This window comes from Arachis stenosperma, chromosome 3, assembly GCF_014773155.1.
Source record: "Arachis stenosperma cultivar V10309 chromosome 3, arast.V10309.gnm1.PFL2, whole genome shotgun sequence".
NCBI lineage: Eukaryota > Viridiplantae > Streptophyta > Magnoliopsida > Fabales > Fabaceae > Arachis > Arachis stenosperma.
This window is the reverse complement of record NC_080379.1, coordinates 21,977,072-21,990,209: the sequence shown is the minus strand read 5'-3', so window position 1 is coordinate 21,990,209 and position 13,138 is coordinate 21,977,072. Positions and strand designations below refer to the sequence as shown.

Genomic DNA, 13,138 nt, shown 5'->3' with positions numbered 1-13,138 from the left:
TATAAAATAAAAAAATATTAAAAATGATCAAAATTTATTATTTTTAATTATTACTTAATTATTAATTCAAATTTTTAATATATTTTTTTAATGTAATAATTTAAAAATATATTTTATCTTATATTTTTAAATATTAATAATTAATTAATAATAAAAAAATAATAAATTCTAATAGAGTTCTAACATTTCTCTAAAATAAATACGTAGCAAGTAATCATAAAGATGTGAGTAACGTGATGGGTTGAATTGAACCATAATTAAATATCATGACTTGCAACTTGCAAAATGCAAAGAAAGACTTTTGATACAACAAACTTGGAAAGAAAAGTAGACATAAACACAGAAAGTAGAGAAACAAACTTCTCCAGTTACCTTGCTAACTCCGTTGTTAATTTTTATATGCTCCGTTATTTCCGCTTCCAAACTTCAACGCTTCACCGAAACAAAAAAGCAAAGCACACGTTAACGTTGACTGCGTCCAACTCATCACCATGAACGTGACGAATCCACAGCCACCGGTTCCGTCGTCTCCGGTTCTGTCTCCCCTCGCTGATTCGCAGCGCAAGATTGCGATCGCTGTTGACCTAAGTGACGAGAGTGCTTATGCTGTCAAGTGGGCCGTACAGAACTACCTCCGTCCCGGTGACGCCGTCATCCTCCTGCACGTGCGCCCCACGAGCGTTCTCTATGGTGCTGACTGGGGCTCTGATGCCGGGGCTACGGCAGAGCCGGGAGAGGAGTCGCGGCGGAAGCTGGAGGAGGATTTCGTCAGCTTCACGAGCAGCAAGGTCAGTGACCTATCTCAGCCCCTTGTGGAGGCTGAAATTCCGTTCAGGTATGTTTTCTCATGGAGTTTTGTAGTATATATATATCATAAACAGATTTCTTTTTAGGAGACATTTAATTTTGATAAATAATGTAAAATAATTTATTTTAAAAATAAGATAGAAACTTAGATACAGTTATTTCACATCAAATTAATAACGGAGAGTTATTAGATAAAAAATTAGCCAAATCAATCCAATCATTTAACGGTTTTTGACTATTAACTTTATATGAAGTTGAATATACCTAAATTTTTATCTAAAAATAATCACTAATATAAAATATGTTAAAATATAAAATATATATTAAAATAATTTAAACACGTGTATTTATACATAAATATGGATAATAATTAATTTAATGACTAATTTTTTATGTATACATAATATTATTTATATAAAATATATATTAAAAATAAATTAAAGAACACATTCTTATACAAATATATTTGTAACATTTTTTGTAAAGCTCATAGAGTGAGTTTGAAATGCAGTAAAAAAAATATAAAATTATTTAAGAGAAATATTAAAAATTATCAGAATTAATTATTTTTGATAATCAATTAGCTATTAATATTTAAAAGTATGAGTTAAAGTATGTTGTTGAATTACTAAACTAAATGTATTGGGTTGATGGTTAAATGATGATAAATTTTGTCCCTGGCATCTCTCATTATTTAATGAGCAATGCTAGGGGGCCAGCAATTTTTGTGATTGTTAACCATCAACTAGCCATCAATGATGATTTGATGGTGTGAGATTGGTGTGAAATTTCATCCAATGGCTTACCTTCCTCTGCTGGTTATATGCTGGCCAAAATTCAATAAAACTGCTGCCCCTAGACTTTTCCTTATTTACTTATACATTATTACATGATGGAATATACAATTTCTCCGTTAGCTATAAGATTGCCAGTAATAAGCTACAATAAAATTTATGTTTTTTTATATATTTAAACTTTTTAGTTTTTGAAGGAAACTCTATTTTTTTTTATTCTTTACTCATAATTGTATTGAAGATACATGGAAAAGAATTTGTTACACATACATAAAATTGCAGCATCCACATAGTGAAAGACCACGACATGAAGGAGAGGTTGTGCTTGGAAGTGGAGAGATTGAGACTGGGCGCTGTGATCATGGGGAGCCGCGGATTTGGCGCAGGCAAGAGGAGTGTTAAGGGCAGGCTTGGGAGTGTGAGCGATTATTGCGTGCAGCATTGCGTCTGTCCTGTGGTGGTTGTCAGGTATCCTCACCACAAGAATAGTAACGCCGCCCAGGATGAGACTGACGAAGTCGCAGAGTTGCTTCCTGTCCCCGAGGAGGAAGAAGAGTATCATGATGCCTCAGATCAGCATAAAGGTTTTCCCTTTTGATTAGGTTCTAAGAGAAATTGCTCATTGATGAATATGTTAGCTTTGCTATCTTCTTATTGCTACATATGAATGATGTATCAGGTGTTTGATGAGACTATTTGGCACAAGTGGATCACAACATTGAGGGAAGAGATTATTTTCATGCCAAATACGGACAAGAACGTGTTATTTGTATTTCGTTCTTTCTTTCTCCCCGCTCTTTTTAGGACAGATCATGTTAGTGTTGAGCAGTCAAACATTGGGATGAATTTATGATGACAAATAGGGAAGAATGAGCTAGTGTTAAGAATTAAACTTTGTAATTTGTGAAGTTTCACTTGTTGAATTACATATTTACATGCAAAACTTTGTTTTCCTCCACATCTTCAATAATCATTCATCAGTTAATTGACTTGTGCTTATTTCGCTAGTGGGCTTTTGGTGATTTTTCCATAAGCTCGAGTTTTGATTCATGTTGGGAAACTATTTAAGGGCATAGAACAATTTCCTAGTAAACTTAACATAGTTAAGAAGTTGCAAACAATTGCTATTACTTGTAAAAGTTCATTGGATTTTGCAAGGTATAATTATAATTAATCTTTTGAGGGATCCTTGCTTACAAATTCTGAACCAGACTTCTGCCCTTAAGAAGCATCCTTAATTTACAAGACGTCTTCAAAATCAATCCTAGAAGATCAGTTATGATGTAGGAAGTAAAACAAAGTCAAATTCTCTATGACCTCCAATAATCATGATAATATGATATGTAAGCAGGAATCCGCAGGACGCATGAATGTGTTCAGACATAATTTAAGAGCTTATTCAAAATAAGATAAGAGTTTAAATAAGAAATAGAGAATTATAATACCTAAATATTATTTCAAATGATATGCATATTCACACGATTTCAGCTAAGGATGCAATAATAATAATAATAATATAGAATGTCCACCGGATATTAGAAGGAATGAACCTGGTTAAGGTTAATAAAAAAAGAACAACCTTGATTTTGGTTAACTAAAAGTTTGATTCAGGTCAATAAACCTAATTGGTTTTATATGAAAAAAACTGGTTACAAAACCAATACCAAATTTGAAAAAAATAACAGATATTTCCATTCAAAAATCAATTTTATACAAGATCAATTTGAGCATGTAAATCAATTTTTAACACTTTAAAAAATCTTTTTTCTTAACCATTATAAAACCGATTTAAACCTATAAACTGAAATTTTTTGGTGAAAATTCATCCAAATTTGCACTACCGGGTCATGTTATGACCACAGTATATTAGTCCATGTCAACAAAGATCAATTGAGAACGAACATATATTAGTCCTCCCAACACCATATACCACAGTATATTCTGATTTATGAGAATGCTAATTGCTAACACTAACTATATCAATTTTAACCCACAGTAACACATTATTCCTTATCATTTATTTCAAAGCATGAAATACTCTATAGAGTCAATTAAAAGAATAGTTGGGGAAAAAGAGAAACCTTGATTTGGTCGCAACATAGTAACATAAAATTTTCACAAATTACATGTATCGACACAAAGCAACACATCATCAAAGTATAACATTAGTACATAACCACATACATCCACTATAGCCATCTTTGTAATAACATTATCAACAACATCCCTCACTATTTATATTGTATTAGATTTCAATAAATACCATCCATTGGAACATGACTAAAAAAAACATGAAAAATGACTATCTAAGCTTTCAATTATGCACATAACCAATGGTTATTATATGCTAAACCGTGTTCCTCTGTCGATATAGCCAAGTAAAATACTATCTTTGGCCATAAAAAAACACAAGAATGGAACAAAGCAAAATGTCAAGCAAGCGAAGCCAGTTCTCTTCATTAACTCGTGAAGCACATAGTCTATGACACTATGGCTAATTGGCTATGATGCCAAACAACAGAGACATACAACTGTTTTTGTTACATGAACTATGAGACAAAAGATAACCCAATTCTAACCTATTTTCACAAAAATAATTTAGTGGAAATTTTATGAATGTTGGGATATTATTCTGGGTATAGTCGTAAATATTTGCCAAACTATGAACCAATCGAAACCAAAACTATAATTGTCATATAATCCACTGAATATCCAAAAAGTCTGACTCGTTGAAATTTAATAGCAATTACAAAATTGAAGTAAACAAGACCAAGAGAGACAGAAGCAATATGAGGCTATCAAAATAAACGAATGTTCCAAAGGCCTAAAAGGCCTTGCCTCAACAAAAGAAAAATAAAAATCTAACACTCTAATTCCGTACCCACAAAACAACAATCTTTCAATCCAAAAAGCTTAAGCAGCCGCAGCTGCTCCCTTTTTCCTTGGTTCAGCTTCAGTACCTACTTCAACAGAAACAACATTGCATTAACGAAATGAAAAACAATCAGGCAAAAGAGACCACAAGGACTGTCATGTACTTGAGTTGCTGGGGCTCAAATCGAACAACCGAAAGCAATTACTATTGTTATATAGATACATAGATAGACAGATAGATAGTGTTGATAGGCTGCTTGATGGAAATTGTAAGAGTAAATATTATTAATGGAAATTGAAGTCAGAAAGTATGTTAATATCCATATTTCTTGCCCCTTGGATTTCAAAAATTTGGTTAAGTTTGGTGAAAAAGCACTATTCTATGAATTAAATATTCTTGACCAGGGCTGAATCAATCATTTACAATTGGCAACCATATTTTTCTGTTATTAGAAATCAGAGAGCTGATTAATATACTCAACTTGAATAAATTAAAAAAAAAGCATCCTTTATTTACATGACATCTCCAAAATCAATCCTAGAAAAACAGTTATGATGTAAGAAGTAAAACAAAGTCAATATCATGATATATAAGCAGGTTGCATGAATATGTTTAGATAAGAACTTATTCAAAATAAGATAAGAGTTTAAACAAAAAATAGAGAATTACAATAATACCTAAAAAATGATCTCAAATGATATGCATATCCACACGGCATCAGCTGACGATGCTATAATAATAATAATAATAATAATAATAATAATAATAATAATAATAATAATATGGAATATCACTAGGCATCAACATCTCAATCACCTTTTGTTGCATAAAATTTGTTCTGGATAAGCCCAACACAGAAATGCGTCCAGCACAGCCCAGAGGCACCCCAGCAGCTCATCCAGGGGCCCAAACAGTCAACCATAACAGTTGGAGGGGAATCTGACCAAAGCAGAAAAGATCCCCGACGAATGGCAAAATCTCTCACACAAGGGACCGCCATAATTCTCCAGAACCATGGGAAACAATGGCCGGATCATAATCTCTACTCGTATATGAAAAAGGGGAGACCTGAGCTCCTCCATCTATGTTGAACCCCTATAAGATTTCATCTACTACCTCGAATACATCTTGCCTCTTGTTATCAGCTAAATTTTCGAAGAACAACAGGGATAAATTGGAGTCAGTATCCAACACGTTGGATTTTTTCTGGAGATTATACTCTGCCTCAATCAACATCTGATAAATTAACAACATGAAAGTATTCAAGGTTCTCATCATAAATTGGAATCCGTAATCCATAGGAAGCAAGGAGAGTAGACCTATGCTTAAATATTGATATACTATGATATATAAGTTGGCACTTCTATAATTCCCAGATAAATCTTTTCCAACTCTGCATAGATCTCAATTGATTGTTGATGAGTTACATCATCAACTGCAAAGACATGAAGCTTCTTATCTACCTCTATCCAACTCCATCCTGCAGGTTTTCTTATTCTCCTTCTTTGCATAAGGCTTCTGACTTCAGCCACTTTGTTCCATAAACCTTTTTTCGCATAGATTTGTGCTAGTGATAAATATGGTGCTGCATTACATGGTTCCATCTTAATGAGCTGATCCGCAGCCTCCCTTCCAAGCTCTACATCTCCATGAATCTTGCAAGAATTCAAGAAGGAACTCCAGATTACAGTATTTGGATCATAAGGCATTGCTACCATTAAATCTCTTGCCCTCCTAAGATTTCCATTTCTAGCATAAAGATCAATCAAGCAAGCATATTGGTCTATATCAGGAGATAATTGGTAATCTGCGCTCATTTTGTTGAAGTACTCCACCCCTTTGTGAAGAAATCCAGCGTGATTGCAAGCTGTTAAGATTGCTGTAAAGCACACATGATCAGGAATGAACTCTTTCTCCACCAATAAATGATCAAAAAGTTCCAGAGCCTCCAAACCTCTACCGCAGTGAGCATAAGCCATGATCATAGATGTCCACAACACACTATTTTTGTTAGAAGCCTGGTCCAACACAGCTCGAGCCTCACCAATGTCACCGCCCTTTGAATACATATCAATCAAAGCACTGACCACGAACACATTCTGCTCTGAACCCATCTTAACAACAACAGAGTGCACTTGTCTTCCTTGAAGAAGTATTGCAATGCCACTGCAAGCATTTAATACAGAACATAAAGTGTGATCAGTAACACCCAAATTCCTCTGCCGCATTTCCACAAATAGTTTCAGCGCATCATCATAGTACAAGTTTTGACAATAACCAGAGATCATTGAATTATACACAATACTATCCCTTTCAGTACTTTCATCAAACACCAAAGCAGCATCATCAACACACTCCCATTTTGCATAACAATCAACCAATGAGCACAACACAAAATTCATGGCACAAAATCCTCGTTTCACAACATGTGCATGAAGAATTGAACATTTTTCAAGGCCGCCATTTTGCCCCACACAAGAACCAATAACACTGGCAAAGGTAAAAGAATTAGGCTTAATTTGGGTACCCAACATATCCTTGAACAACAAGAATGCATCTTTTCCTTGTCCATTTATTGAGAACCCTGAAATGAGTGAAGTCCACGACACCTTATCGTGCACCTTCATGGATGTGAATACCTTCTTTGCCTCCAAAATGGAATCACATTTTGCATAGAAATCAACGAGTGCACTGCTAAGGAACAAATTATCCTCATACCCGGATCGAATGATATGAGCATGGATTTGTATACCTAGAGGCCAATTAAGGGTTTTTGCGCAAGAACTAAGTGTGGCACAAAGAACATGCTTCGTTGGTTTTGTTCCTAATGCTATTGCATTCATTGCATTTGATGACTCTGGTATGCAAGAGATTGTGAATCCATGAACACACTCCTGATCAAGGTTACGAGAATCAAACCGGTTAGTGAACCAGTCAAGTGGCGGGTTTAAAGGTTCAATGATCTAACCATGGTTGAACCGTAATTGAACCAGTTTAATTAAGTATAAAATAAAATTATTTAAAATATAACCATATAAATTTCTAAATATCTAAATTAAATGTTTCAATAACAATAAAATTCAAAATTTGCCTCACTACCATGGTGTTATGGAAGATATGGAATGCAAGGAACATGAAGATTTTCGAAGATAAAGAGGTCATTCCACAAGAAATTGTTAGTGCTGCATCAAGATTGAAGGAAGAAAGGGAGGCAGAAAGGGAGATATGGGTAAAAATTGAAATACAATCATAGCTAACATTGATTAAGAAACAGAATAGCCCACAAAATCAGCACCACAAATATTAACAAACAACAGCAGCAAACAACATCACAAAATAAAAATCATGAAGCAAAATAGAATTTTAAAATATAAAAATAAATTACATTATCAGAAACTTATTATTAATTAGGATAAAAGCAAATTCATGAAGCAAAATGCCAAAATCCAAGCAGAAAATAGGGGACCAGTGAAACTTACCAGGGACGAGGGAGAAGCGGCCAGAGAGGCGAGAGACGCCGGCGAAGATGCGAGCAGAGGCGCTGGTGGCAGCAACCCGGAGTAGCGATGCAGGAGGATAAATGGAGAACGGCGGCGGCGCAGTAGTGAACGGACTGAATGGAGTGGCGATCCGGAGAACGGATCAGTGACGCCGGCTGACTTGGAGAGCAGAGAAGGAAAAGGGGAGAAGAGAAAGCTAGAAACTAGCAACTCTCAACTTCGTAGCAGCACTACGAAAGCACCGAATTTGATGGTCCCAGCACGTAAATGCTCTCCTAACCAAGGTTGCGAGAACTGGACCGGTCAATGAACCGGTCAAGTAACTGGTTTAACAGTTCAATGGTTCAACCGAGGTCGAACCGTGGTTGAACCGGTTTAATTAAATATAACATAAAATCATTAAAAATTCAAAGTGACATATATTGTGAGATAGGGTGCAGAACAATTAAAGCATTGTATAAATTAAACAATATCTGTTTCTCAATCTTCATGTATATATAACACACTAGCAATAGGACTTCTAAGCTTGGTCAAACAATATCATTTCCAGATATAACAACAGAAGATAGGCAACCAAAATTTGAGGCCACAAATTTTAGTATGGTGCAAGGTGGAAAAGAAATCAGTATAGTCTACAAGTTGAGCTGGAAGAAGCAATTCCACAACACAGTATGAAGCCCAGAACACAAAAAAAACCTGAACAATTAAATTAACTAAACAAAACAAAAACACAATAAAGAAGCATAAATAACCTTTATAAATTAGGTTTCCATTCCTGAATTTTCCATTTTCATAAATTAGGTAATCTTTTTGTTCTTTGCTTCTTAACTTCATTCTCTTTTCCTATGAGTAAACCATCTCCTTGTCTGAACTTCACCCAACCCTTATTTTGAAGCCATATAGTAAATCCAATGCAGAATTGTAGCCATGTTTCTCTTTTGAATCAATGACAGCAAAATAACAAGTAAAACAGATTGGATTTATACCTCAATCTCAGCAGAATTAATTCATATCAATCTCGGCAAAAATCATTCTCAGCATAATTAATAAATTAAACTTAAAAAAATTTAATTTATAACTCCATCTCAGCAGAATTAATTCAACATCAACTGACTGAATAAAAAAATTAATATCTCAAAACTCAGCAGAAACATCAATCATACATCATATGTATATTCAGAACAAAACGAAGAAGAAAATAATATAATACAATTACAACAAATTGAACATTATTGAAGAGGATAAAGGGCAGGTTTTTACCTTACCTGGATTGGCAGCAAAGGGGAGGAAAAGACAGCATAGAGCCAGAGAGCAGAGAGACAGAGAAATTCAGATTCGGAACTTCAGTAATGTGAAACAGAGAAGCAACGACGGTGAGACACGTTGTGGAGCAGAGAAGCAGCGACGACAAGATTGGCGGGGAGTAGAGAAGGGGCCACAGCCAAAAACGGCGAGGATGGGAGGAGGAGAAAAAACGCACGGCAAGTAGGGAAGAAGCAGCGACAACTCACGGCGAGGAGCAGAGAAGCGGTGACGACCAACGGTGAAGGAGCAGAAAAGCAGTGACAGAGAGAGCTCGGACAGGGAAACGGCGACGCCAACAACAGCCCCAAACCGACCTTAGCTTCTGGCGACACGAGGAGAAGGGCAGAATGAAAGAAAGGGGAGATGGTGATGGTGGCTCTGATAGGGTTTAGGAGAATCTAGCACTGGACTTGTGTTTCTCTGGAATCAAAACGGCGCCGTTTTGATTGTTGGATCAGCGAACCGAAACTTGAAAAAATCCGGCTGGTTCGCTCGATTCGCCAGTTAATCACCGGTTCAGTCGGTTTTTAAACCGATTTTTTTACAAAACGGTTTTAAAAGTCAATCGAACCAGTCAAGTGATCGGTTTTTAATTAATTCAGTCGAATCAGTCGGTTCGATTCGGTTTTTAAAACTTGCTCCTAACAAAACATATTTGTTCAGTTTTAACGATTAAATAGTTTTTTTTTTAATTTTAATTACAAATTAATTTTATATAATTTATTTAATTATAAAAACTATTTTTTATTTTATAAATTATTATTTTATTATTTATCTAGTATATTTATTAACAATAAAAAACAAAAACAATAACGAATTAGATCTTCCATTAATCGTAATAACTTTTTAGCAATCCTAATCGATTAAAAGTTTATTTTTAATCCGTTAGGCTGCGTTTGTTTTTAAAGACAGGACAGAACATGACACTGAAACGGAGACACTAAAAATTATCTTTTGTGTATTGTGTTTGGATACTATGGACAAGACACTAATGTAATGTCTAGTATTATGTTTGGATACACATGGACAAGACTAAAATATTATATGAAATGACTAAAATAGCCCTGTGATTCTAAATTTTCTACATCAATACAAATTAATTTAATAAAAAACGAGAGTACATAGGAGTACAGACGGAACTTGAAAAAAATATTTGAAGAGGCAAAAAATTTTAATAAAAAAATATATTAGTATTTATATTAAAATAAAATTTATAAATATAATTATTTTATTTTAAAATTTATTATTAATATGTAGAAATACATATGGTTAAGATTAACAAAAAAAATAAATTTGAGTTTGATTAATAAAAAATTTTGTTTAAGTTAATAAGTCAAATTAATTTTAAATAAAAAATTAATTTAAAAAAATCTATTTTTATATGAAAAAATAATTAGTTTTTGCATATAAAAATCTATTTTTATTTAAAAAAAACTAATTTTTTTTTATCTAAAAACTGATTTTTCTTTATAAAAAACTGATTTTTTTTAAATTATATAAAATCAATTACAATTTATAAATTATTTTTTAGCATTTTAAAAGATCAATTTTACTTTTGATAATATTTATCTTTCAAAAGTTTTAAGATTAATTATTTTTGTTATTATTTTTATTACAAATCAAATAATATAATATAAGGTTAAAATGGTATTGAAGTAAAACGATAAAAAAAAAAGAATTATCTACCCCCAATAAAAAATTCTACAGAAAAGAGAAAGTACATGGAAAAGAAAGAGATAGAGAAAGAACAGGAAGAAAAAAGTATTTCTGAACAACGCAATAGGAAAAATAAGAAGGGGTAATAGTGAAAAAAAAAAGGAAAACAAAATTTATAAAATTGTCCGTGTCCACTCTTCCAAATCCCGTGTCCATCGTTGTCCTTCCTGAAAGAGTGGACACAAAAGTATAAAAAACTGTCTCGGAGACAATATGTCCACTGTCCATGTCTCTGCTTCCAAACACTTTTTAAACAAGTGTTGTCCATGTCTCCATGTCCTGCCCCCGAAAACAAACGCTACCTTACATCCCTCGAGCGTTGTGAAATCGTGTTTCAGAGAGAATCAATCGATTGGATTAACAAAACAATCGATTGAATTTCAGGTTTCCCATAACTCAATCGATTGGATTGGATAACAAATCAATCGATTGAAAGTTGCAAGGTAGTATGGTTTTTTGCAAAAATCAATTGATTGGTCATATTATCCAATCGATTGAACAATGACTAGAATGTGAGTTTTTTTATAATTCGATCGATTATTTATATTACCCAATCGATTGAAAGCTTCAAAGTAACTTGAGGTCTCATGATTCAATCGATTGGTTATGTTACCCAATCGATTGAAGTTTGTACATGACTAATAGTATATTCCAATTCAATCGATTGGGATGTGATGTAAATAAGTTTTTTTCTGCATTCAATCGATTGGTAAGATAATCCAATCGATTGAATTTTGAAATGCGCTATATATTAAACCTGGTAACCATGCGTATTCAGACTCTCTCCCCATTTTAAAACATAACAACACCATTTCTGCATCTCTCTTCTCTCTCTAAATCCAGAAAGCTTCTCTCTTCTTCTTCTTCTTCTCCAATCTCACCAACATCCATTCCAAACTACATACATATTATTAATACTCATCTAAATCCTTACAAAACCCACCGAACTAATATCCCCAAAATGGCCAGAACTAAGAACGCCAAAAGAGTTAGGGTTGAGGGTGAAAGTTCTGCATCCGCCAAACTAGTTGCTTCATCCAATTACATGGCAAGGTGGCTGCCATCTTTGAGGGCATTGAATAACTATGTGGAGAAGTTCGAGTCAAGGGCAATTGTTCCTCCCAGGTACATAACAGCCGAGTTCATTCATGATAGACATTATAATTTGGTTTGGAATGCTTTGCAAACATAGCACTTGACTGATTTTGTACAAACTAAAGGATGATTATTATCCGCACTTGGTTATGACTGTTTATAGTACTTTAAATTATGTTGTTCCTGAAACTGATGAAGAGGGTGAGGAAGTAATGCCACTGATTGAGTTTGATTTAGAGTCACGACATTATAGAGTTACTTTGGAACAATTAGCTGAACAATGGAATTTAGTTTATCATGGGGCAAAATTTACTGGAGGTATTGCGGCAGATGAGGAATGGGGTGAATATAATAGATTGGTTGGTTTGCAGAGTCTGCAGTATGAGAATCCACATATGAATGCTAGAGGTTTTATAAGTTGCAGATCAAGCATATATCACAACATGCATATCTCTCATGCATCATCATACCATCAAGACATCAATAATCATAATCACATATATGACCACATAATATATCTCAACCAAAACCAAACATACCTCATCTACATAATTTCACCTAAAATTACTAAATTCCACACTTCAACTCCTCAAACCTTATTATTCAATAACCAACCCAATCATTCATATATTCATTATCTAAAATTCATCCAATCACTTGTATCATCATACAATGCACACATCAACTTACCTTCCTTACCTCTTTCCGGCCTCCGGCCCAATTTCACAATTTAAATGCATAATCCACAAATTAATACTCATTACCCAATACATCAAATTCACAATACACCAAGCATACAAGGCCACATAATTCTCAACCCAATCATTAACTCACATTACATACCAACTATGCATATTAGCACCAACCATTTACACAATCCAAATTTAATCATAGGGGCATCTAGCCTAGGAATCCTCATCACACCACACGGTACTTAAATGAAACTTAAACCGTACCTCTTGTAGCCAAATCAATTGAGCCTCTTCTATGGAAGTCTCCACCAACCTTTAGCTCCAAGCCTCACCAAAGCTCCACAAGCAACACCA

General features: G+C 34.1%; 2 protein-coding genes across 3 annotated transcripts; one reads left to right on the top strand and one right to left on the bottom strand.

Moving 5' to 3' along the window:
- Positions 1 to 238: 238 nt before the first annotated feature.
- LOC130970299 (universal stress protein PHOS34-like) lies at positions 239 to 2,586 on the top strand. The gene is made up of 3 exons (XM_057896336.1): positions 239 to 835; positions 1,884 to 2,185; positions 2,281 to 2,586. Exons 1-3 carry the CDS (start codon positions 492 to 494, stop codon positions 2,286 to 2,288), a joined length of 654 nt encoding a protein of 217 aa, XP_057752319.1. The 5' UTR covers positions 239 to 491; the 3' UTR covers positions 2,289 to 2,586.
- Positions 2,587 to 4,275: 1,689 nt separating this feature from the next.
- Positions 4,276 to 9,678, bottom strand: LOC130968988 (pentatricopeptide repeat-containing protein At3g49170, chloroplastic-like). Of its 2 annotated transcripts, none has more exons than XM_057894529.1 (4): positions 9,237 to 9,678; positions 7,956 to 8,299; positions 5,293 to 7,370; positions 4,276 to 4,561 (listed from the first exon to the last, which is right to left on the bottom strand). In XM_057894529.1, the coding sequence occupies exon 3, from the start codon at positions 7,317 to 7,319 to the stop codon at positions 5,817 to 5,819; it is 1,503 nt and encodes a 500-aa protein (XP_057750512.1). In that variant the 5' UTR covers positions 7,320 to 7,370; positions 7,956 to 8,299; positions 9,237 to 9,678; the 3' UTR covers positions 4,276 to 4,561; positions 5,293 to 5,816. The 2 variants fall into 2 exon arrangements, with proteins under 2 accessions (XP_057750512.1, XP_057750511.1); XM_057894528.1 differs by having other exon boundaries at positions 9,242 to 9,678.
- Between the last annotated feature and the right edge of the window lie 3,460 nt (positions 9,679 to 13,138).